Source organism: Pygocentrus nattereri, chromosome 6 (assembly GCF_015220715.1).
Source record: "Pygocentrus nattereri isolate fPygNat1 chromosome 6, fPygNat1.pri, whole genome shotgun sequence".
Classification (NCBI taxonomy): Eukaryota; Metazoa; Chordata; class Actinopteri; order Characiformes; family Serrasalmidae; genus Pygocentrus; species Pygocentrus nattereri.
Window position 1 is genome coordinate 18380416 of NC_051216.1, and position 25485 is coordinate 18405900.

A 25485-nucleotide genomic window follows, 5' to 3' on the forward strand; every position below is an offset into this window, starting at 1 on the left:
TCTAAACAGTAAGTGGAGTTGATAAAATGTTCCTAAAAATGTTCTCAGTGAGTGTATATGGAAGAAAAACAACCTGCTTAGGTTAATAACTCTGAATTTGCCACCCAGTAAGTAAGAAAATTAATATCAGCAATTAGTCATAGGATCCCCCTCGCATGAGTGTACAGGTGCTCAGAGCGGATAACGCTTAATTAAGTAACACAATCTAAGTTAACAAGGCGAGGCATGTCATATGACCTGGCATCGGTTTCTGACCTCTGTCTTCGCTCTGTTTCCCTTGGTAGCAAGTTATGTATTAACAACTATGCATCATACTGAGCGCTCTATTTTGTATTTTGTAGGCCCTAACACAGCATGTTTTGGAGATACGCTTAAAGGGCTCATATCCAACTTTTCATGTCTATCATTTAGGTGCATCTATGGTATTTGTGTCATTTTATGAATGTATGTAAATTACCTCTGTGCTGACTGGCTGTCCTGTCTTGTGCTCTTAAAATGAGTCTGGGTTGAAACGTTCCCTGTAATTTAAACAGAAATAGCTAGGGCCAAACTGCTGCAGGCTGTGCTGGTATTTATAACATCACAAAAACAATGAAAAAATGAAACTGTTTATATGGCTTAATATCCATTTTGAACCATATACACTGGAGAATGAAATGTACATTTTGAAACTTTAACTATGGTTATATGCTACATCAAACTATTTAATTTCAAAGAAAGAGAGAAAAATGAGGTTTTACATTATGTGGAAAGACTAGACACACTAACTTGCTGCTAGGTGTGAATGTGTGTGTAATTGTACGTGTCTGTGTGTCTGCCCTGTGATGGACTGACAATCTGTCCAGGCTGTTTCCTGCCTTCTGCCCAATGACTGCCAGGATAGACTCCAGTGTGTGTGTGTGTGTGTGTGTGTGTGTGTGTGTGGGTGGGTGGGTGTGTGGAAAGACTATTAGTTCTATAACAAACTCTCAGAGTTAGAGTACCTGAGGAAGACAAATGGATTTCTCTACTGAAGGTGGTGTTAATTGTAATATAACATTGCTATTTCTTATCTGTGTAAATCCCACTCCCAGCAACATTCCTGAAATTTGTATTCATTCGATTAGATTAAGAGACCCTTATTAGTCCCACAATGGGGAAATTTCACCTCCGCATTTAACCCATCCATGAAGTGAAACATCACATACACTGTAGTGACCATACACACTAGGGGGCAGTGAACGGTGAGTAGCCCTATCCACAGTGCCTGGGGAGCAGTTGGGGGTTGAGTAACTTGCTCAAGGATATCTCAGTCATGTACTGTCAGCTCTGGGGATCAAACCAGCAATCTTCCGGTCATAAGGCCAGTTCCCTAACCTCCAGACCATGACTGCCCCCAAAGATGATGTGTTGGCTGGGAAGGCAGCTATGCTTGGAAGGCAGCTATGCTCACCATTATACCACCAACACATTTAATGCATTTTGGAACAAAATGTTAGTAATTGTTTGTAAATGTTCGGAACAAAATGTCTGTAATTACATCTGATATGTGGTACTTCCTTCTTTTTATCTTTATAAACCAGTTTATCCACGCTGCCCTCAACTGTGACCTAGTTAGTGGTTGTGCACCCACCTAGCTTGCATCTTTAACTGCTGGGGTAACCATGGTGGTACAGCACAGGAAAAGAAATCCTATCCAGTTACTATCCTGTGTCAATCAAAGATGAATTTTCATGTTTTCTGAACAGATGTCACTCACATTATATTTAATTTAATTAATAAACAAATCAGTCAAGGCCTATGAGACTTTTGCATATGGACGTATTTGAGAAGTACACCTTTAAACAGAGTTTAGGTTATAAATCAGTCAGGGATGGAGGGAGGGGGGTTAGTTCTTTATTCAGAACAAATGCGTGTCAATTGTTAATGGCACAGCACGACAGTGACCCATGCAAAGTTTGAATTGCAGGTGGTTTGTCACTATGCATATTTAATCTGGAGTGCATGTGAGACGGTAGGACTGGGTTACGTTGCTCTGGAAAACAGGCTCGCTAACCAGGCACTGGCTTAGAGCTGATGAGCTTGGGTTTGCAGAGAGCACTTCACTCAATGAAGGTGGTTTTAACTTTGCTTAAGAGGTAAGCTATTGTAGAGTGTTTTATTGCCCCGTGGTATTTAGAGAAGGCATTCTTCCTGGGTATCTCAGTGAAAGCGTTATGGCATTGATGTAAAATGTGCTGTGGATGTTTCTATACAGACCCTTTTTGAAAAGGTTCTATAAGGCATCAAAGGGGACTCCTCTATTGTAACAAGCCTTCTACATAAAACCATCTACAGCACATTCTCCATCAATATAAAGAACGTTTTCATGACGCAAAGAACCTTTTAATCATGCAAAGGGTTCTTTGACTGTTCATGGTTTAATACAGAGCCATTTTCTTTACTAAAGAACCGTTGAAGAACTATCATTTTGGGTGTGTACAAGGGCTGTCACTTCTACATAAAATTAAATCGTTGATGGGGCAACATTGAAACGTTTCAGTGCAGTTTAGATCAGTTTAATTGAAATAAATTCTCTTTGGCTCAACATAAACAGTTTTCAGTAAGGAAAATGCACTTTTATTCATGTTTGTAAATTAAAAATGTCACTTCAAGACACCACAACAGCCCTGTTGGTTCATTTTTTAGTGGACAAGCTATGTCAGCAGTAGGTGCACCTCAGTGCAGCTCAGTAAGAATGGTGTCTGGAAAGTTGTGGACATAGGATGTAATTGAATATGCTTGCAGCCTCATAGTGACTACTCTGTGTGTCCTACAACAGACTGTCTAATTTTACAGTAGCTGTTGTGCTCGCTGACCTGCCCGTGTTTCAGTGAGCGGTTGCTAGGAGGCGGACAGAAGCCGCGGCAGAGAAAAAGGGAAAAACAGCTCGAAGCGGGTTTCTGAACCGGACTCGGCTGCAAGAGCCGGTACGCTGCGCTGAGCTGCCGCTGCGTGATGCAGGCGGAGAGGTTGGCTACTTGGTTTTTGCTCAGGTAAGAAGTCTTGCTCAAGTGGCCGATGCCTAACAGGAGCCTTGGTTTTAGCGCTGGTGAATGTTTTACAGACCTACGTTTTCTGTTTTAGCTTTACAGGGCCTGTTGGTGAGAGCCAGGTGGTAGCTGGGTAAGCTAGCTAGCTAGCTTACTTACATAGCTAACTGCAACAAAATGTTGTCATTTTTGCTCAACACATTTTCAAGCTGCTTAACAAAAAGCTGCTTGCTGTTATCGTTACTGTGTTTTTTCCGAAGCTTGTTGGCTTCTCTTTTCCAGCTGCTTTTTATAGCTAGCCCGCTAGGTTGTTTAGCTATTATGGGTAGCTGATGGTTACTGAGAAACAAGCTTTAGCTAACACAGCTAAGCTAAGTCAGAGCCTCTGTTCGCACCACATGGCCGGTAAACTGCTGACACGCTAACTCAGGTTGTGGGTGGCCAGTTTGTAGACCTTAACTTTAGTCATTTACAAAAGTGGAAAATGCGAGCGGTAGTGGTCAAGTCTTGCTGAAATGCTTACTTTTTGCTAAGTAACGTACAAACCAGTCCAGTAACGTTAGCTATCTGTATTCCGAAATACGCCTGGAGAAAGCTTTCCTTTTTCATTTCGTTTCGTTTTTCACATTTTCCCCTGAATATTCTACAACAGTAGATGATTTGACTCATTGACTGTATCAAGTACAGCCATTAAATTGTATGACCGATTTGACAAAGAAGCCGAAATGAAATCCTATATTAAGGTTATGTTAGGGGCGGCTTAAATATCACGGCATGTCTCTCTCTCTCCCTCTCTCTATACATACACACACATATATTTGTGTGTGTGAGAGAGAGTTTTTAAAAACTGCGATTTCTCTCTCTCTCTCTCTCTCTCTCTCTCTCTCTCTCTCTCTCTCTCTCTCTCTCTCTCTCTCTCACTCACTCACACACACACACACACACACACAAATCGCAGTGTTTAAAAACTCCAGCAGCACTGCTTTGTCTGATCCACTGAGACCAGGGCAACACACACTAACACACTACCACCACGTCAGTGTTACTGCAGGGCTGAGAATGACCCACCACCCAAATAGTACCTGCTCTGTGAGGGTTCATGGGGGTCCTGACCACTGAAGAACAGGGTAAAAAGGGCCTAACAAAGTATGCAGAAACACATGGACTACAGTCTGTAATTGTAGAACTACAAAGTGGAGCTGATAAAATGGACATTGAGCATAGAAACAAGGACAAGGTCATAATGTAATGCGTGTTTGGTGTTTATATGCATGACACTCGCATTCACTGTGCTTCATTAAAAGCTTCGTGCTCTTATGCATAAACACAGCCAGCCTGCCTTCACGCTAAGTCTTCTAAGCATAAAGTGATTAATTGCCAGGGAACACATAACCCAAACTATCATGATAAAATGTGTATATTGTGCATCAAAAGCTATGAGCACACAGCTTTTCCCAGACTGTGCTGTACTAAATCCAGTGCTCTCTTTGTAATCAAACATTCCAGTGAGTTAAGTGTTTTTCAGTACTGACGATATCTAGGATGTGCTCAGAATAGCTAATTGTCATGTAATTCATGACATTAATGATGTTATCATGTTGCCCAGCCCTAGGTTGCTCAGACCTGGTGTAACTATGTAGGTTTCTTCACACATTTTAAATGTTTAATATGATAAACCATTGTGATTTTACATTTACTTTTTTCTGCTTTACAGGTACTTTTGACTCTTCATTTATATGAGTATTAACATCCATGCCAGGGAAGTATAAGATGGCATTTCATGGCCTCTAATGGATATGAAGACTTGAGAAGTGGGGTTCCACAGCCAGCCCTCGTTGTTCGAACCAAGTCTGCAATTGTACATTCCTCCAACACTCATGGGTCTTCCAGTCTCATTGAGAGGAGAGCACATCATCCTTCTTCCCTTGGTGACACAGTATCTCAGCCTAATGTGACAGTGGTGCTTGACCGGCCTAGTCATTTCTCAGGGATCTCCTCACAGTGTGCCTATCCATCTGTGCCTGCATCTGCTACTACTGTAACAAGTGCTGAGCGTGCTCGAAGTGTAGGTGCTCATTCTTCTAACGGTGCTAGCGGTGGTACAAGAACAGCCAGTGCTGTCTCAAAGTGTTTACTTCATATCAGTAGTCCCTGTTCTGGATGCCATAGCCCCTGTCATCTTGAGCCAACTGTCCACAGCTATCAGCCACACTGGCAGCTGGGCCAACTCAGGTTAAAGTCAAGACTTTTAGGGAAAAGGGCTTTTTCACATCAGGTCTCAGTTTGTCCCTCCTGTCCCTCCCCACCCAAGACTTCCTCTCAAAGAGCATCAGTGAGAGTTGAGAAAACAATGCCAACAAACCAGTCTTACCCATGGACAAGCAGTAAGCTCAAAAGCAACAGCAAAGGGGTAATGCCACCCACTACCACCAAAGTGCCTATAAATGCTAGACTAGAAATGTGTGACAAGCCCAGCACAGTACTGTCTGCTGCTTATTGTAATGGTGGTGTCAATGGAGATGGCAAAGCCGACACAATAAAACCCACCCAAACATCTGTGCCTTTGGAGCACAGTTGTAAAGATATGCCTCTGAACAGTGTCTTGGGGGTACAGGACTGGCCTCAGTATGAGAAAACTGTGACTGAAGACACCAAGGAGAATGAGTGTATTGTTGACTGCAGTGCAGAGCATGGCATCAGTGAAGCACCTCAAAGAGTGAAAAAAATTAGCTCTGAGGTAGAGTTCACAGCAGCTGTACAGAAGCTCACCAAAAGCATGGCACATGCACAAACCGGAAAAGTAAATGGTCTTAGTGGACCACTGAGGACCAGTGTTAATTCTCAATGTAGTATGAGAGTAGTAAAGACAGGAGCGATGACAGGTGCCACTTCCTCAACAAAAGCCTCAAGAATTTGCCTTATTAATGGTAACAGGGAGCCTTTTATGGATATGGAGACCTCTAGTTCCCATTGCCTTGATGCAAAGGATGAGAAGTACCCCACAAATTCCACTGATGGTATGACTCAGGGTAGTACTTGTGCCATTCCAGAGGAGGTCAGCCACAAAAAAATGGCCTCCCCTCAGTCTCCCACAGTTTACTCCGTAACAAACCAGATATCTGCCATACATCTTACAATGAAAGGGCATGGGCACACCTCAGAAGAGATCTCAAGCCTTTATCCTATGACACTGGATGAAGAGGGCGAGCCTATGGTCAAGGGGTGAGTATTGACCATAAGATGATATGAATTTTGGTGTTTTTCTGCCGGGCAGTACAGTACAGTACGACTAAAAATCCACAATCACACATTTTCCTGTAATTACCCTAAGTACCAATTCTGAATTTTATTACCCCTCTCGATTGGGTACTAAGGCTACGTTTGCACAGCGTATAAAAGTTGCCGAAATCTCACTTTCTCCCCAATCCAATTTTTTGTTTGGCTGTTCACATTGTCTTTTAAATGTGATCTATTTGAAACATTAGTTCGAACAGATCAGCTTGCCAGTCTCTCCCGGAGAGTTTTTTGGTCATGGTCAATTCTTTGGTTCATGTCCTCTGATTCTTTCAGCTTTCTAACTGTTCTTTGACACTGCAGCCTCACCCTCCTACTGCCGTGTTCAGCCATTTCTTTCTAAATTTCTTTGAACACAGAGGTGTTTGAAAAAGTCTCTTTTAATTGTTTAGTACAGAAACATCAACGTATATGTTTTTGAGGTCAGCACTCTATCAGAAGACCACCATTAAAAAAAAAACAAAAAAAAAACACAGTAGCAAGAATTGCTGTGGGTCTGGGTGTGGGTCTGGGTGTGGGTCTGGGTGTGGGTCTGGGTGTGGGTGTGACATTAAACTGAATGCATCGTAAATACTATATCAGAACTTGTAGCTCTTCCATTATTGCTGCTGCTGTTTGTATTTGCTGTTAATGTTAACTTTATGCAAGAAATCTTGTGAGCACAGAAACTGCACCTATTTTTTACTGTTTTGTTATGTGTACTGCTCAGTAGAAAAACACCATTTGATAGATCTACGTGTTTGTTTTTGCCATTTTTGTGTGTGTAATCTTTCAAAGGGATGAGCAGGCTGTACATTTTATGATGTGTTGGGGTGGCTGTTAAGGATATTTGACATGTTAGAATTTTATTTGCATTACATCATTTTTAAGGTGCAATTCTGCCAGTTTTTGTAATTGTGGTGATAGGAACCAGAAGTCACAATGTTTAAAACATAAACAACTATTGTTTTATAGTGTTGATTATTCCATGTAGATTGTGTTCAGAACTCTGTGACTGTTTTTCTATTACATCATTCAAATCCCCATTAAACACCTAGCTCTTCACTCAACTTTATGCTACTTCCTTTATCTTTTTTCTATTCTCTTAACTTCTCTGTGAAGCCACCTTGAGTATCAGAAATATGCTGTGACAGTCAAACGAACAAACAAATAAATAGTAGTAAAATAGTGTTGTTAAATATAGAAAAAAAACTGTAAATGTCTCAGATATTAGGGAACATATTTAGAACCACTTCATGTCTGATATAGCTTCTATAGGCATTAAACAATTCTGATGTCTGGTTCTGATCACCATCATTGTCGCAATTCTGGATCTTGGGTTTCTCTAGGATAGCGTTTATCACATGAAATTTAGAAAAATCAGTAGAAATCCCCTTTCATGTAACATGAAGACCTTTCTAAATGTATTAAAACTTCAACCAATTTTGCTTCTGTTGTCGCATTGACTTCTATGAGAAGTTGAATAATAATAGTAATAGTGTTGTCTTATTGTCTCTTAGACTTGAGAATGTTGCTATGCTACAGGACGGAGAGGAGGAGGAGCTTCCGGATGAGCTGGAGAATGACTGCAGTGGGAATGACAATGGTAACTACCTTTCCTCTTACCTTCCTGTTTTCTACGCTAAACCTGAACCTGTAGTATGAGCCCACACTACTCATTTAGCCCTCTGTTTATTGTCCAGATAATGATCAGTCATGCCACATTGTTTTCAGTGTTAAAGGATCTGCTGTGTTCTACAGTGTGTTCTGTAAAAGAAAATTGTAATTTCTTTCACATAACATTTATTCTTTTCACAGAAGGATCAGATTGTGATGCCTCCTCAGCAACCTCTATGGCGACCTCATCAAAGTAATTTGTTTGTATTTATTATTTCCAATACAAGTGCCCAAAAGAGGTATTTTGCTTGTTCTGATGTGCTATATTTGCACATGATTTTTTTTTTTTACACATGGCATTTATTCCATGCATATCCAATACAAGGCAACTTAGATCTGGGTCACATTTCATGTGTTGTTTGGTTTGTTTAGGTTTTTTTTCCCTTTTTCTTCTTTTTTAATCCCACTGTTATATCAGTGTTTGGTGGGCTGCCAGATGTTCATATTTGAGGTGTATTATGTACAACAATAAAGAGATTTTCTCATTTGAGAGCATTTAAAGTTTGCTCAGTAGTTTAAAGTTGATTGACAGTCATTCATACCTTTGCCATGCTTCTCTGGTGATCACCTGACATAAGTATGGTAATGTCACAGAGGAGTATTTCTCTTTTTGTTGTTGTTCTGGTGGTTGCTGTGCATGAAAAGCTAAAAAAAACACAGGGGTCAGTAGAAACGTCTCCCAATTGTGAATCAGTGATAAAAGTGGAACTGTCCCTCTGTAGTGGAAAAATGAGCTTGTAGGTGAATTGTGCTGAAGCTTGTGTGGTTATTCTAATGAGAGGACATTCCAGCTGATGAACGTGTTTGTTAGTGCTTTTGGCTCTTTTTTTTTTTTTTTCTTTTACTCAAAAGTAAAGGCCCAGTTTCAGTATGGATTGAGAGTCTGAGCTAATCTGTCAGTGCTAACCATCATTTTGACACCTGAACCAGAATAGACATCTTTCTACATGACTGTCATGTAAGTTATAACTACTTTTTCTGCTGTAAATTGACTAGGTTCTCTTTAAATACTTTTCTTACACTTGTGAGAGACATCTGGGTCTTTGAGTCTTGATTTACTGTGATGTACCTCAATAGTGTCTAAAGCCACTGTTCTTTAATCATGGTTTAGTGATTTATAGGATATAGGTTTTGGAGAGATATACGTATTTCAGGTCTTCTGAGAAGGAGTAGGATGTGTTTTGATCTTGGCTTAGGGTTTTGGATTCATCATGTTTTGGATTCTACAATTAATTTTTTTTTTATTTGACCGTTTTTCCTTCTGTGTTTAATGGTCTGTATAAATAATGATCTTTTGTAATTTAACTTTGTATATATGTAACAAGAGTTTGATATGATTTTTTTAATTTAGTCATATTTTTTAGGTTTTAATAAGATTGTTATGTAATAACAAGGATTTTTGTACATGCGATAGTATTGAGGAACCATTGAGCCCTGAGATGGAGGATGAGAAGGTGGTGAAGCCAGCACTGGTGCCCAGCCTTTTCCCCTTCATACCTCCAACACTGTACTTCAGTACCTCCCAAGAAAGAGGTCAGCACATTCATCAGATTTAGTCTTTAGTCATTCATGTTCTAACAGTAGCTGGTTTACAACAAACCATATCGTTTCATTGCTTTCATTTCTTCTGTGAAGCGCAGACCTACTTTTTTCAATGCAACCATGTAAATGCTGCATTAAAAACATAGCTTTTTAATTTTTTCCTATGAATTCATGTCTGTATCGATCTTCACCACTACATTGTTCATTAGATTTTTTTATTTGTGCATGTAGACCTTTTGTAGCACTTTCTGGTTTTGTAATGTTTGTTAAAATATGATATAATTGCTTTGTGATCTGCAGTGGAGTTGCTGCCTTTGGAGCAGAGGAAGCTTCTGAAATGGAAGATGAGTACGGTCACACCTAACATAGTCAAGCACACCATTGCTAGATCACACTTCAAAGTCACCAAGAGTGAGCATTTTTTTGTTTCTTTATTCATTGACACTATTTAGTTTGTCAGACATTGCGTGCATATCTTTAGCAATATACTGTGAACACCATGCCGCCCTTACTCCTCTACAATTCGTGATTGAGCTTCTCTTTCTTTGTTTTGAGACTGGAGAGACTTTCACGTAGTTGCTTTTTGTTCCAGAGAGTCATGACTGGCTGGGCTGCTGGGGCCACCATATGAAGTCACCTGGGTTCAAGGCCATACGAGAGTACCAGAAGGTAAAGGGTCGAAAGTCAAACTTGGGTCATCATACACCACATCATATACCACAGGCATCATGTACAAATTTTATATATGTCAATGAGTTCTTACAATGGTATTTGCATTTGTGTAAATGTAGCCATTCATTATTTGATTGGAACTCCCATTTCAAACAGTAAGTCATTGTAACGTGAAAGTTTTTCTTGTTTTGATTCTGTTCAACATGTAAAAATTGATATAAAGCAATGACTATGAGGTCAGCTTTATGTCAGCAGGTTCTGAATGTCAGTGTGATTTCCCACAGTATTTACAAAATTCTTAGCGTTGATTACTTTTGGTCCTCTGAAATGGAGTGGATTCTATATATAAATATGTGTGTGTGTGTGTGTGTGTATGTGTGTGTGTGTGTGTGTGTATATGTATGTATGTATTTTATTTATTTATTTTTAAGAAGAAAATAATAAAATAGACCCAAATAAAACAGACTCTACACTTATATAGTCTTGGTTTTATTTCAGATCTGGTTTGGTGGAATATAGAGCCAAAGCTATGCCTTTTTATTGGTTGTAGATATCCATCTGTAACAATCCTTCTGTTTTCTTCCTGGCAGCTGAACCACTTCCCAGGGTCCTTTCAGATTGGACGGAAGGACCGTCTGTGGCGGAACCTGTCCAAGATGCAGGCACGCTTTGGCAAGCGTGAGTTTGGCTTCTTCCCACGCTCCTTTGTGCTCCCACAGGACATGAAGCTTCTGAAGAAAGCATGGGAGGATGGAGGTAGTCGGCAGAAATGGATCATCAAACCGGTATTGCTTGGGTCATAGTCAACATGAAGGTTTTTAAAATTCTTTGTGTTATATATTCCCAGTGATGGATTGCTGTTTTATGTTTTCTTCATTCACAGCCAGCATCAGCTCGAGGAATTGGCATTCAGGTCATTCACAAGTGGAGTCAAATGCCACGCAAGAGACCACTCCTTGTGCAAAAGTGAGCTTTAAGTGCTTATGAGTTCACACTAGTTCTCCCAAAGTTATCTGACAGAATTTTGTTAAATTAGCTTGGGTTAAGTCTAGAAATAGCCATTGAAGTAGGATTCATTTCTTATTCAAAGTTCTTTGAGAAAATTTGGCTCAGTGGGTAGTTAGCATAGGGTGAAAGACAATTTTTTTTTTTTTTTTTTTTTTTTTTTTTTTTTTTTTGTGCACTGCCATGCGTACTGAACTTTTCATTTCCTTTCCTCTTTCCTGCCAAATGTACTGCAGATACCTTCACAAGCCTTACCTCATCAGTGGGAATAAGTTTGATCTGCGTATCTATGTGTACGTGACCTCTTATGACCCGCTCCGTGTTTACATCTTCAATGATGGACTTGTCCGTTTTGCAAGCTGCAAGTGAGTCAGCAAAGTGAAATCAATCAACACAATTTAATGAATATTGCAGAACTGCTTTTTGAGTTTTGCTCTTTTTTCCCTACAACAGATACTCTTCCTCAATGAAAAGTCTTAGCAACAAATTCATGCATTTGACAAACTACAGTGTGAACAAGAAGAACTCTGAGTATCAGACCAACAGCGATGATAAGGCCTGCCAGGGTCACAAATGGTAATTTTTATTTATTTATTTATTTATTTTTAACCAAATAAAGACAGTGTTTTGTTTCCAGGCTTTTTGTCCTGATCATAGAACCATCTTTCACTATCCTAGGCTGCACTTGAGCTATATAAGTGATACAGTGAAAATGCGCTACAAATTATATTTGCAAATGTTTCATTTAATTGATGGTGATAAAAATGATTTATGTGATGGAAAAACGTTCCAAAGAAATACCCTGAATTTACAATGTATTGACTAATATATGGGCAGTCTGTGTGTAGCAGGAGAGGTGCATTATAAATCTAACATTATAAAACATTATGAGTCTTATAACTAGGGGAACAACGTTTATTCAACTTGACTAAAATTGACGACCCATTTTGGCAACTAATTTAATAGTCGATTAGTTGGAGATGTCATTCGCGTTTTTCTTTTCATGGGACAACATTATAGAAATGAAACTTGCATATAAACTTAAAGTAGGCAGTGTACAGCTTTTATTACAGTATAGATTTATTGTCCTCTGAAAATAACTCGACACACAGCCAGTAATGTTTAAATAGCTAGCAACACAAGTGAGTACACCTCACAGTGAACATGTCCAAACTGTGCTCAAACTGTCAATATTTTGTGTGACCATCATTGTTATCTAGCACTGCCTTAATGCCTCTTGGGGATGAAATTCCACAGAGTTGTGCAGGTTAATACTGGAATCCTCTTCCTCTCCTCTATGATGACATCATAGAGCTGGTGGTTGAGGATGCCCCACAGGTGCTCAGTTGGGTTTAGGTCTGGGGACATACTTGGTCAGTCTATCACCTTTACTTTCAGCTTCCTCAGCAAGGCATTTGTCATCTTGGAGGTGTATGTACTACTCACCAAGGCGCCTTGGTGAGTAGTACCAAGACAACTGTCTCTTGCCTATATGTCAAGCATGGTGGTGGTAGCATCATGGTTTGGGGCTGCATGAGTGCTGCAGTTCACTGAGGGAAGCATGAATTCCAACATGTACTGTGACATTCTGAAGCAGAGCATGGCAGTTTTCCAACACGATAACGACCCTCATACACCTCCAAGATGTCTTTGGTGATAGACTGACCAAGTATGTCTCTAGACCTAAACCCAGCTGAGCACTGTGGGACATTCTTTTTTTTTTTTTCTGGATTAAAGAAAGCTTGTTATATTTTATCACTACTACTTTGCACATTCTTGGTTTTAAATTTTGACAGGAAGAAAGTATTGAGTTTTATTTATCCTTTGTACTAGCAGGAAAGTTCATTAGAACTGTGAATTTTTTAGTTAGTTATATGATGAAGTTATTCATCTTTATTGTCTTCGTTGTTGGTTAGCAAATGCATAAAACAGCTAAAAGATAATAGAGACATAAATTATTTGGTAATTTAGTAATCCTTAATCCAAATAATCGATTATTAATTTCAGTAATTGATGTATAATTCAGCTATCAAATTAGTCATTTGTTGCAGACCTACTTATCAACAATGAACATTCACAACAATGAAGGAATCATGCGCTGAAGGTGTGTGTGTGTGTGTGTGTGTGTGTGTGTGTGTGTGTGTGTAATGTTGTCTGCAGGGCACTGAAGGCGCTGTGGCAATACCTGGGTTCCAAAGGAATCAACACTACTCTCATTTGGGAGAAGATTAAGGACATGGTCATTAAAACTATTATTGCGTACGTATGTTTGCACTCTGTTTATGTAGTCTTGTTTTTTTTTATTGAACTTTTAACCAAGATTCTTAATTGGATTTCTGGCCTTTGTCTTTGTAACTGCAACTGGAACAAGTCACCACAGTACGCATTCTGGTAGGGCATACATTTCACACTTTATTATGTGAGGGTTGTTAGAATAAGTGAAACAGCATTCAGCGAATTTTGGAACCACTATTTCCCTGAACTTTGTGCCTTTACCAATTGTTAAATGACTGCACAGATTATGTAATTTTGCTAAAATGGGGAGGTCGCAGAGACGGTGACTGGTGACTAATATTTTTTTTTTGTTATGGCTGTATGTCATTTTCTTGACAATGTTTTGTTAAGTGTTAACGATGCCATGGTAAGTCCCCCCCCCCTCCCCCCAACCCCCCCTCCTGCTCCATATAAATTCTACATATTGTGTTACATAATAAAGACTGGGGATTTTACTGTATATTTCCCATAAAATCCCCCACATTTTAAATATAATCTCCTTTAAGGGTATTCCCCCATTACTTGAATAGGGGAAAAACACCTGGAAACTTGATTGGTCATTACAAAACGAATTACTATCCACCAGCTCAGATAAGGGAAAAATATTTTCTATTTTCAAGAGCCTTCTGGCTTGCAGATATTTTCTATTTTTAAGAGCCTTGTGGCTTGCAAAAGTCACCAAACCATGTGCAACAGCGCAAGTATATGTCCAAAGGTTTGTAGACATCTGCTCAACCAGTGTTTCTATTAATAGAGGGTTTGCCACCCTTTGCTGCAAGCAGGTTTACTTATATAGCAAATTGAACGTGCTTTACAGAAATCAAAAAGGAATATCAAAGTAAAAAAGACATGGGGTGCAGTAACAACTACTATTGTGATGGCTTTGCGCTAGATGCTGGAAAATTACTGCGAGGATTTGACAGCATTCAGCCACAAGGGCATTAGAGAGATTAGGTATTCATGTTAAATGATTAGATTTGGATCACAAACCCTACTCCAACTCATCTCAGAAGTATTTTACTAGCGCACCAGAGAACACAATACCATTGCTCCACAGGCCATTGGTTGGGAGCTTTAGACCAGCTTTAGATGTCTGACATTCTGCATGGTGACCTTAGGCTCATGTGCAGCTGCCCCAGAATGTGTGAGAGGTCATTGTGTCCTAATGACTGTGGTGTGCTCTTCTGCCTGGCTGTAGTTGAACTAGTTAGATCAGACTGATCGGTTGTATTTTAGTTAAATACTGTACTGTGTTGAATTAAACAGATTTTGTATCTGTTCTCTTTACGCTACCAGGTCAGACCCATACGTGAACACCCTGGTAAAGATGCATGTGCGTTCCCCGTACAGCTGTCACGAGCTGTTTGGTTTTGACATCATGCTGGATGAAAACCTTAAGCCCTGGGTTCTGGAGGTCAACATCTCACCCAGGTACTGATCAATGCAATAGTGCAGCTTTGACGAAACATGCTGTTCGCTGTACAGAGTAAGAACCACTGGATTGACTAGTGTCCAATCTTAAGATCTGCTGGGTGCACTAGTTAAATATTTTGTGGCAGATAGTGGATATCTGCAGATAAAGCTAGTATTTTGCCAGTGTACACAAATAAAATGTAGAACTTCAGTGTTAGAAACATTGTATGCAGCACCTTCATAGTTTTCTCATTGGAATCAACAAGCCAACAAACCTTCTGTCTGTATAGCCTCCACTCCAATAGTGCGCTGGATGTGAGCATTAAGGGCCAGATGATCAGGGATGTGCTGAACCTGGCTGGCTTTGTTCTGCCTCACAAAGATGACATCATCCCCCCCAGCAGCAGCGACAGCAGCTCCACCAGCAGGTTAGAATTGGAATTACATTCATGCATATGCTTACCCTTTTTTTTATTATTTTAACCAAAGCAAGACCATTGTTTCAACCTGAAACATACCATTATCTCCTAGATTTGTCTGTTTTTGTTTATAACAAAAAAATTATGTTTAAATTACTTATGGGTGTAACAAGACATGATTGAATGTGATTGAATTCACATTATTGGGTTCACAGTGCAATGTTTATGGTATTTAGAGCAAGAAAAATGATGAAAAATCATGTTCAAGTTTGTCTTCTAATGAACATGACCATGCTGTATGAGTTAGTGGTATTCAGTCAGTGCAGTTTCATTAAATGGCATAATGAACAGATGCAACTGATATCGCTGTCTCAGTATATTTTTGTATCGTTAAACCCCCAGGACATCTTTTAATGAAATCAGTTGCTGTATGAACAGAAACTAATCTTGTTATAAAATCTTTTCTGCTCTCAATGTGCCTTGTTTCTGATTTTCCAGAACGATTTGTATGAAATTTTAATTTGTGATGATGCTGATGTGGTGACTTTGAAATGTGTTATTTAGTTTGTGCGGAGGAGTGCGAGAGAAATCAAGATTAGACTTGTCTCCTGATGAGAAAGTGAAGAGGGCCTTCTATCTTACCCAGCGCTTTGGAGACCAGGTACATGCACATGTTAAAACCAAGAGATTCTTTTCAGAGTTAGGGCTACAGAGTGAGTGATGCATAACTCTGGTATCACAGTGTCAATCACACCACACTGATTAGTTCTGAAGATATTTTCAGTGTAAAGTGTATATTTTAGCCTCTGGTATGCCTCACTGTGTTTTTAGGATTTTTATTCAACGGTTCTGGACGTGCTGACCCCAGATGATGTGCGTGTTTTGACTGAGAGTGAAGATGAGCTGAGCCGGCAGGGCGAGTTTGAGCGTGTTTTTCCTTCCCCTGCCTCCTCCCGCTACCTACGCTTCTTTGAACACCCACGCTACCTCAATATCCTCCTCAATCAGTGGGAGCAGAAATACTACCAGAACCGGAGCAAAGGTGTGTATTCGGTTGTTTATACAAGTTGTTTATATGTCCAGAATGATGAACAGAGCTGTAGATGACATTACAATAAAATTAACATCCAGAATACCTTGTATTTGAAAAGTGAGGAAATCTCAAGGCAGATAACATTTTAAGAAACTATTTAAAATGGAGTAGTATATTGTTTATCATTTGATAGCCTCTTAGTGTGGACAAAAATATCTTGAATAGTATTGTATATATTCTGTCTGCTGCCAGTGTTTTCCTGCTGATGTGTAGAGTAGGCCCCTAATATGTGTGTGTGTGTGTGTGTGTGTGTGTGTGTGTGTGCTGGTATTTTGTATTATATCTACCACACAATACTTAAATGCCTTAAGAATTTGGTGCTGTGTGTGAGGTTTGGTTATGATTTGCTGTTAATGATGTGTGCTGGTATTGATGTCTAGGTATTGAACAGCTGAGGAGTCTGTGTCAGAAAAAAGTACACTTGGGGAACCTTGCTGACTCTGCACATCATGTAAGTATTACTATATCAGACAGTAGTCTCAATTGCATAGGCTCATGCATTGTTTGGACACGAAACAAGCTGAAGTGGAATAGAATGGAATCTTTTGGTTTTGTAAGATTTGCACGGGGTACAATGTATTAACATGTTGGGTGACATCATGGAAATAATGAGATTAAGTTTTATTAAATGAAGTGACCCTTTTTTAGTCCCACAACGGGGGAAATTTCATCTCCGCATTTAATCCATCTGTTAAGTGAAACACCACATGCACTCTAGTGAGCACACACACACACTAGGGGGCAGTGAGCACACTTGCCCAGAGCAGTGGGCAGCCCACAGCGCCCGGGGAGCAGTTGAGGGTTAGGTGTCTTGCTCAAGGACACCTCAGTCATGTGCTGTCGGCTCTGGGGATCGAACCGGCGACCTTCTGGTCACAAGGCTGGTTCCCTAACCTTCAGCCCATGACTGCCAAAACGGGGGGGGGGTTGTACATATTTCAGGACCATGCTGGACAAATACTAAAAGAGCAAATTTTTTTTGAGTATATTATAGATTGAGTATAGTATTATGATGAGTTGTATTTGAAAGTTCCTACCACCCCCCCTCCCCCGCTACGCCGAAGGATAAGCGGCTTAGAAAGTGTGTGTGTGTGTGTGTGTGTGTGTGTGTGTGTGTGTATACATCTGCTTTGAATTGCATGGGAATTGTGTACAACAGGCCTGTCACCTTGTTTAAAAAAAAGTTTAATGCAATGGCATATTTTTTGATCAATTTGAATGACTTATGTTTCTGACCCCAGTGGTCTTCGAAGTCCTACCATGGATACCGCTCTGATATCCACAATGCCACATCATTGAAAACAGAGCAAACAAAATCAAGGTATAAAAACACACATACACATCCATTCATCTTATACCTTTTTCGGGTTGTATGTTTTTATTTTACTGCCTTGTCTCCTGCAGTGTTCTGGCGAGTCAGAGTTTGAGGTCCATGCTGGACGATGACGATGATGATGATGATGATGATGATGATGGCTGGTCTGATCATGAGGTTCATTCAGTCACTTCCAGTCTTCCAGATATGCGCCTGCTGGGTTCATTAAGCCCAAGCCCCAGCCCTAGCCTGGCCAGTGACAGCCAGCTTCATCAGAGTTGCCTGTGAGATTAGCCATGTGGTCTCAGAACAGCTGACATCCAGGGCTTCCAACCACACACAAACTTACATACACTCAGATATATAGTTGCTGGATAAACACTTATTTTCTCATGTTCTGTTGTTAGTGTGTTCAGCTGTATAATTTTACCCCCTCAGGAAGTGGGGTTCGGGCTTGGGTAATGGATGAGAGAAATCTGAAGTGGAAGTGTAGGAGACTTTAATGGTCAAACTTATGACCGTTTTAATTACGAAAATGTTTTCTCAACTAATGTGCGTTTTAAGGAAAGCCTTGTAGAGTTCTTGAAAGCACAGAAATATATTTATATACTGTGTTTGTATATGCAACCTCTGCTTCTTTTGGGAGGAGCTAATCTGGAGTCATGCCTGTGAGCATGAGCCAATGAGATTCCTTTTCTGGTTTGTTTACATTTTAGGTCAGCCCTTTGTTGGGGTCAGTACTACTCTCAACTGGCAACTGAATTTGAGTAGTTTCATCAGTAGTAGTTGTTGTTGTTGTTGTTGTAGTAGTAGTAGTAGTAGTAGTAATAATAATAATAATAAAAATAATGGTCAAAAATCTAAAGAAATGTATCATTATCAGCCTTTTCCAAAAAAAGAAACTAACTGTTCAGGTTTTAGAATTTTCACATTAAAAATATTTGAAAATAATTTGACTGTTTGGGTTTTTTTTTTTTTTTTTTTTTTTTTTTGTCACCAACTTGATTTTATACAGTAATGCTGTTTCAAGAATGTGATGTACTAGAGGGATTTGTAATTATTTGTGCCTGACGTGAGAGTCTGTTTACAGAAACTTAGTCTCTGTTGTGTTGGTGGTTGTTTTTCTGTTTATGTAGCAGCTGCTATGACCAGTTCTTGGAATACTGTCAGGTCAGTATTTTGGCTTGGTGGCCATAACAGTAAGGTCTCTCAAGGGATGTTGAGCTTTAGCTACTAACACTTGGAGCTTTACTTGCCACTTATTGTACTTATCAGTGAGTAGGTATCGGTCCAATTCTGCAATTCAGTTCTTAATGCTTCACACAGGGTTTTTTTTCAGTCTGAGAAACCTCGTCAGTGCCCAGTCATGCTGAAAGAGCTGAATGCCAGAAGCATAAAGCCACACAACCCATCAGGATACAGGAGGTAAAAATAGCCACTTCTATATTGGCATGCTGAAATTCCCTGCTACCAGCTGCTGAGTAAGAAATCTTACAAGGGAAGAATGTAGAGAACAAAACTGAATATCAAAGTTTCCCTATGCCATTTGTAAAGTCTCAGTAGGACAAATACCAGCACTTTTAAATTACCTAGTTTACATAAGATGCCTTTGTCATTGCACAGTGTACACCAAAATTGATCAGCAGTCCAACAGCACTTTCTACATGCAAAACAATTAAACATAAGGCTAAAATATATGAAGTGCAGTTTTTAAGGGGGGAAAAAGCATTTAAAAAATCTTAAATATAAAGAAAAAAGGTCTATAAAACTATATTCTCAATAGACAAGTGAGGTTGCAGTTATTGCACCTTCCTTGGATAGCTTATAGAGTCATATGATATTGCACACAGTAAGAATTATTGCACAGAAAGAATATAGGTTATACATTGCACACTCGAGAACAAATGAATGATAAATAGAACAGAGGTTCAGTTCAGAGTGGAACAGTGTAAAGTGTTCTCTGAAGTCAGTGCCTGTAAAGAGTTGTAGTGGTGTTCTGTGTTCTATAGAAAGTCCTTGTCGGTGTGCGTGTTTGGAAGTGTTCAGTTCCCGTATGGCTCTGGGGTAAAAGGGGTTTTTAAGTCTGCTTGTCCGGGATGGGATAGACCTAAAATGTTTACCAGAGGGCAGCAGGTCAGACAGATGATGTCCTGGGTGAAATGTGTCTTTCAGGATGTTGGCTGCCCTGCTGAGGCAGCAGGAGCTGAACAGGTCCTCCAAGCAGGGCAGTGGGCAGCCGATGAGATCATCTGGGCCATGTTTATGACCCCCCATGACATAAGCTATAAATGAATTTAATAGTCTTAAACATCAGTGCCATCTTGGCAAAGATCAGGTTAAATGAGTGTTCAAGATGGCTCAAATCATAACGTAAATACTATATGCCCCATTCTGTTTTGGATGTTGTGGTGCAAGTTTGGCCCTTTTTGATTGCACACTCTTCAGTATGGTATGACATGGTCTGTAACATCTCTTTCCCAGCCAAAGTTATTATACCAGGTCCTGACTGGTAATTTGAGCACTGTAGCCCACCCGGTTTGCTGTATACACACAGCCTCTAATCTGCAATTCCCCTCCCCCACCAGCCTGGTTAGCCCCTCTGCATGCCTGATGCCATCTCCTGATTTAGACCCTGCAACGGTACTCTAGGCTCTGGGGGACTAGAGCAGAGTTGGAGCATGGTTATTACACAGCAGTATAGTCAGTAAAGACTTCCACTGACCCACACTCTCAGCCTCACCTCTGAGACCCTAACCAGAGACATGGACCCTGTCCCTGAGGTAAGACACTGAGCAAAATCTGCATGAGCGAGAGAGCAAGATAAACTTATTCAAGCAACAGGTGCAGTAGTTTGGCCCAAGATTTGTCTACTGACACCTTCAAGGATGCTGTCAGTATCGGCTTGAAATTGATATGTACTGTGGTAGAGAACATGTATGGGAAATGCAGGAGTGTGATGCGACTAAGGCATTCAGTTCAAATTTGGTTTGTTTGTTGGTAAACACTCTTCGCCAAAACCCTGTGAGAGGGCCAAGTTCATGGTCATAGAGGGACACTACAAAGAAGTTACATTTTGTGTGTACAATTAAAGACTAATATGTTGTCATTGTGGCTTTGCAGATATCATGTACATCAGATGTGCCCAGCAGTGTGTTTTGCTTAATCTTGGCCAGTGAGATTGTGATCTCACTATATATTATACTTTGCTCCACCAGACACAGTAAATGTTTGGATAAAATGACACATTCTGAAGTGACCCAGTGTGCATACTTCAACTGTTTACTTTTTAAACACACACAAGTAAACGCTAAGAAATAGATATAGTAGATAGTTGAGTGGATTTACCTTATTGCTCTCTGAGGGCAACAGGGATACAATATGTTGCTGTAATCGTGTGATAGTTCAGTGATAGATATGAGCTTGCAGTGAGGCTTACTTTTGTTTCCCCACCTTTTTAGTGTAACAGTATTAAATATATATATATATATATATATATATATATATATATATATATATATATATATATATATATATAATTTTTTTTTATTTTTATAAAATATAAAATTTGTTCTTTAACATCTCCCAGATTCCCTTCACGGAAGATGAGGGGCTTACAATGAGGAGGACAGGTATCTACTGATTGTGATCATGTTCTTCTTTTCTATTTCTAAAGTTAACAAAACGTCATACAGCATGGTGCAAAAGTCAGAGAGTTGTCTAAGTTGTTGTTGAATGTAATTAAATTGTTATTATATTTTCAGGATGTATTTCTAATGAAAGATATATTTAATTTGATTTTATAAAATAACCCAAAGCATGGGGAAAGTCAACTAAAAATAAGCACAAGTGGAATATGTGTGGAAGACCACCATAACGGTCACCATCAGATAAACTTTACTACAAGCGTTCATCTTTGAGAGAGAGAGGAGAAAATCAAGCTCCACTCTTGCTTGAGATCTGAAAAATCCACACTTTTGTCAGTCCTTTGTCGGGTCCCAGACCCCCCCCCGTCCTCCACTCCGAAGTCCCCGACGATGTGGAAAAACGTTACTAATTAATTTAAGTTACATCAAAGTTTTAGTCTTAATCTAATCTGTTTTCTAATGTAAAGATGAGTAGCAAATTAAAAGAATTGAAAAAGCATTCTTGTAAAAGTTGAAGAAAAGTGAAGAATCAATCTTTGCAAAAAAGTCAAAGTCAGATGAAAAACCAAACGTCAGCCGCAGGTTCGGTTCGAAGGAAGAAAAGGTCTTCTTCATTTATTAGTTCCAATGTGACGACAAAGCGCCAAAAAGCATCCACTTTACACCACTCTTGGGCGAGGTTATCACCCCCCCACCCCTGGGGGTGAGATCATCGCTCCACCTATTTTAATACTTCCTGAAATCACCTTGGTTACCAATAGAACTGTTTTTTCTAGCTTCCTTAGGAACCCTTATTACTTGGAAATTATTAAAGATAATTACAAAATTTTTATTAAACAGTGATTTAAGGACATATTTCTTCAAAAACCCTGACACCTTCCACTATGCGAAGACACAGTACTGTGGGTCTGAAAGGATGTGTAGCGGTCAAGAATCTGTTTAAAAAAAAGACATAAAAGAAGAAAATCCACAAATCAAACAAAGAAGCTTCTGATGTACTTAGAACTACAGACCAACCACCCCAGAGTCCAGATATTAACAAGTGTTTGGATTGTGAGAAGCAGCGTCTAAGCCTGAACTTTGGAAGTGTGGAAAAGCATCCCTGCAGAGTTTTTTTTCTTTGAAACACTAAAGCCATGAAGCCAAAGCTGAAATGCTGACTGGAAATTTAATAAATGAAGGCCGTTCTCTGACTTTTGCGGAATACTGTTTATTATCGAAAACGGGAAATCAATTTTCAAGTTATGATAATGCTGCTAAAAAGTGTAAAACCTGATTATGTAATAGCCCCTACTGCAGTCTGTGCCTGTACTGACTGCAGAGTCAGACTGACCGACCTGCAGCAGGGTTCTCCTCCGCTGCCTTCTTCTACAGAACCTGCTCGAGATCCTGATGAAGACGTCTACACCAAGTTCTTCATGAACCACTGCTGTTATGACGCCATTCCAACCAGCTCCAAACTGCTCATTTTTGATACAACACTGCAGGTGACCTAAAAAAAAACTCTTTATGGATGTTCTAGAGCAATGGTCTCCAACCTTGAGTCTTCCTGCAGAGTTTAGTTCCAGCTTGTATCCAATAAGCTGACTCATCCTTAACTTACTTACCTTGCCTTACTTAACTCTAATGCATCTTATCCAGCCAATCAAGACTTTGGGGGGGGCGTCATTAACTGGAGCAGGTGTGGCGAATTGTGGTTGGAACTAGGTTCTGCAGGAAGGTAGGTCATTCAACTGGCCCACGATGACCAATCCACTTTCCAGGAAACTGTTCATCTAGGAATGCTCGGACCTGACACCCATAATGTGGTGGTGCACCATCTTGCTGGAAAAACTCAGGGAATGTGCCAGCTTCCAAAGTGGATTGGTCGCGGTGGGCCAATTGAACGGCCCAACACCATTGTTTTTCTTGTGAAATTCTCAATAAGTTTGATGTCACATGACCCTCTTCCCATTGAAAAAACTAAAGTTGGATCCAAAATGGTCGACTTCAAAATGGCCACCATCTTGAAAAGTTTCCCCCCTCCCATATACTAATGTGCCACAAACAGGAAGTTAATATCACCAACCATTCCCATTTTATTTGGGTGTATCCATATAAATGGCCCACCCTGTGTGCGTGTGTGTGTGTGTATGTGTGTGTGTATATATATATATATATATATATATATATATATATATATATATATATATATATATAAATAGATTTTAGGAATTTAAGCATAAGCCTTTAGATCAGAATGTCTTTATAAGTTTGAGAAACATATGCAGTCAGGTGTACTCAGACTTTTGACTGGTACTGTATATTAGCAGTGGAGCTCAGGTTTCACTTCTTAGCGTGTAAGCTAAGTGTGAGCTTTTAGTTATGTGCATTTTGTGTTTGTTCACTGTAGGTGAAAAAGGCGTTCTTCGCCTTAGTTGCTAATGGAGTCAGAGCTGCACCTTTATGGGACAACAGGCAAAAGTGCTTTGTAGGTAAGTGGACCTGAGCACTCACTGCCATGCACTTTAACCTTTAAAGGTTAGTCATTTATGAACGTGAATCAGATTACTGACCGAGTAAATCACCGTAACTTGCAAATGTATATTGAGCACTGCGGGAAGTGTTAGTCAAGCTGAATGATGCAGAGTTTAAGCTGAAATTCTTTCAAAAATGTATTGGTTAAATTGTTTTAATCTATTGCAAATATGTTGTTTTTTATCCTTTTCATTATTCATCTGAATGCATAGTAAAGTTCTTGAAAAACCACATCCATGTGACATAAACATGAAACAGGCTGTAAGAAAGGGGTCAGTTTTCATCATCATATATTTATTTAATGCTGGACTTTTCTCACTATTATTATTTCTTCATTATACCTAAGTAGAGGTCCCAGCTCAGCACTTTTTAAAGTATTTTCTATTAAACAATTCATCTGGTCCCAAAGTTTTAAGACATGTTCTAGTTCTCAGTGTTCTAGAAATGGCAGGAGGGTGATCTAATCTCCAGATCCTCCCCAGGGTATTAATAGTCACCCAACTACACTAGGTAACTGATCCTTCTAAAAAGGATCTTGAGGTGTGAGAAGCTTTCGTTGTGTGAACAGTAACATATGAGTTTACATGACTTTACAGTAATGCAAGTGGTTGCATTAAACTTAAGCCAGAATGCCACATTTTTGTGGGAGAAATATGTAATATCAGGTGATTTAGTGAAACCGCCTTGTAAATGTGTATCTCTACTGTACCTATATCTTTCCAGGAATGCTTACTATAACAGACTTTATTAACATTCTCCACCGATATTACAAATCACCCATGGTAAGTATTTCAGGTGAAACAAATTATTTTTCAAGTTAAATATCCTTGTTTTGGTAAATCTATGTACAAAACCAAGGTTTAAGCCCTTCCATTAATGTGTTCTGCTTTTCCGTTGCTGTTTTAGGTTCAGATCTATGAGTTGGAAGAGCACAAGATTGAAACCTGGAGAGGTGATTGTGTATAGTTAATATTCAGTTACCCGTTTCATATCAGGCTTGTAGTTTTTTTTTTTTTTTTTTTTTTTACAGCTCCTGTCTTCTCTCCTGTTCCAGAGGTCTACCTTCAATATTCCATCACTTCTCTGATCAGCATCACCCCTGACTCCAGGTAAAACTAGTGCCTCTGCAACAGTCTTCTGTTTCTTTTTTCTCTCTCTTTCTCTCCAGTGCCCAGAGAGTTGACAGAGTTGTTTTCCATCATCAGCCTCTTTGATGCCATTTACTCCTTACTGAAGAACAAGATTCACAGGCTGCCTGTCATAGATCCAGAATCAGGGAATGTTCTGCACATATTGACCCACAAACGCATCCTGAAATTCCTTCACATCTTTGTGAGAAGTTTTTAAAAATATACATCTTTAAATCCTATTAAATATTTCACTTCCTCACAGTAGACTTTAAGAATCATGTTTTTTAAAATTTCACAGGGTTCCATGATCCCAAAGCCACGATTCTTACAGAAGAGAATTGAGGAGGTTGAAATAGGAACCTTCAAGAAAATCGCCACAGTCCAAGAGACAGCCACGGTTTATGATGCATTATCAATATTTGTTGAGCGACGAGTATCAGCCCTGCCCGTTGTAAATGAACAGGGTATTTTCTGCTTGTGATGACAAGAAAGGGCAGATT

At 39.6% G+C, this 25485-nt stretch overlaps 2 protein-coding genes across 11 annotated transcripts in view; both read left to right on the forward strand.

Moving 5' to 3' along the window:
- Positions 1 to 2693: 2693 nt before the first annotated feature.
- Positions 2694 to 18645, forward strand: ttll4 (tubulin tyrosine ligase-like family, member 4). 2 transcript variants are annotated; one of them, XM_017691697.2, is made up of 20 exons: positions 2694 to 3014; positions 3106 to 3144; positions 4726 to 6233; positions 7805 to 7890; positions 8103 to 8154; positions 9376 to 9494; positions 9804 to 9914; positions 10096 to 10172; positions 10766 to 10960; positions 11059 to 11141; positions 11417 to 11545; positions 11634 to 11756; positions 13341 to 13439; positions 14751 to 14885; positions 15158 to 15295; positions 15851 to 15947; positions 16118 to 16328; positions 16760 to 16830; positions 17621 to 17700; positions 17784 to 18645. In XM_017691697.2, the coding sequence occupies exons 3-20, from the start codon at positions 4792 to 4794 to the stop codon at positions 17980 to 17982; spliced, it is 3447 nt and encodes a 1148-aa protein (XP_017547186.1). In that variant the 5' UTR covers positions 2694 to 3014; positions 3106 to 3144; positions 4726 to 4791; the 3' UTR covers positions 17983 to 18645. The 2 variants fall into 2 exon arrangements, with proteins under 2 accessions (XP_017547186.1, XP_017547185.1); XM_017691696.2 differs by lacking the exon at positions 3106 to 3144.
- A 113-nt stretch (positions 18646 to 18758) lies between these two features.
- Positions 18759 to 25485, forward strand: part of prkag3b (protein kinase, AMP-activated, gamma 3b non-catalytic subunit) — an 11984-nt gene continuing 5257 nt past the window's right edge. Inside the window, exons 1-9 of one of the 9 annotated variants that reach the window (XM_017691698.2) lie at positions 18759 to 20474; positions 21281 to 21323; positions 22713 to 22825; positions 23731 to 23812; positions 24579 to 24637; positions 24762 to 24807; positions 24886 to 24964; positions 25061 to 25187; positions 25284 to 25449. In XM_017691698.2, the coding sequence (XP_017547187.1) occupies positions 20457 to 20474; positions 21281 to 21323; positions 22713 to 22825; positions 23731 to 23812; positions 24579 to 24637; positions 24762 to 24807; positions 24886 to 24964; positions 25061 to 25187; positions 25284 to 25449 (733 nt within the window). In that variant the 5' untranslated portion in view covers positions 18759 to 20456. Of the gene's footprint in view, positions 20475 to 21280; positions 21324 to 22659; positions 22826 to 23730; positions 23813 to 24578; positions 24638 to 24761; positions 24808 to 24885; positions 24965 to 25023; positions 25188 to 25283; positions 25450 to 25485 lie in introns of all 9 variants that reach the window. The other 8 variants (XR_001857595.2, XM_017691699.2, XM_017691703.2 and 5 more) reach the window with 8 other exon arrangements.

Coding starts and splice junctions, on each gene's coding strand:
- ttll4 (XM_017691697.2), top strand. CDS start 4,792: ATGGCCTCTAATGGATATGAAGACTTGAGAAGTGGGGTTCCACAGCCA. Junction 9,495..9,803: donor CAGTACCTCCCAAGAAAGAG/GTCAGCACATTC, acceptor TGTGATCTGCAG/TGGAGTTGCTGCCTTTGGAG. Junction 15,948..16,117: donor CCCAGCGCTTTGGAGACCAG/GTACATGCACAT, acceptor CTGTGTTTTTAG/GATTTTTATTCAACGGTTCT.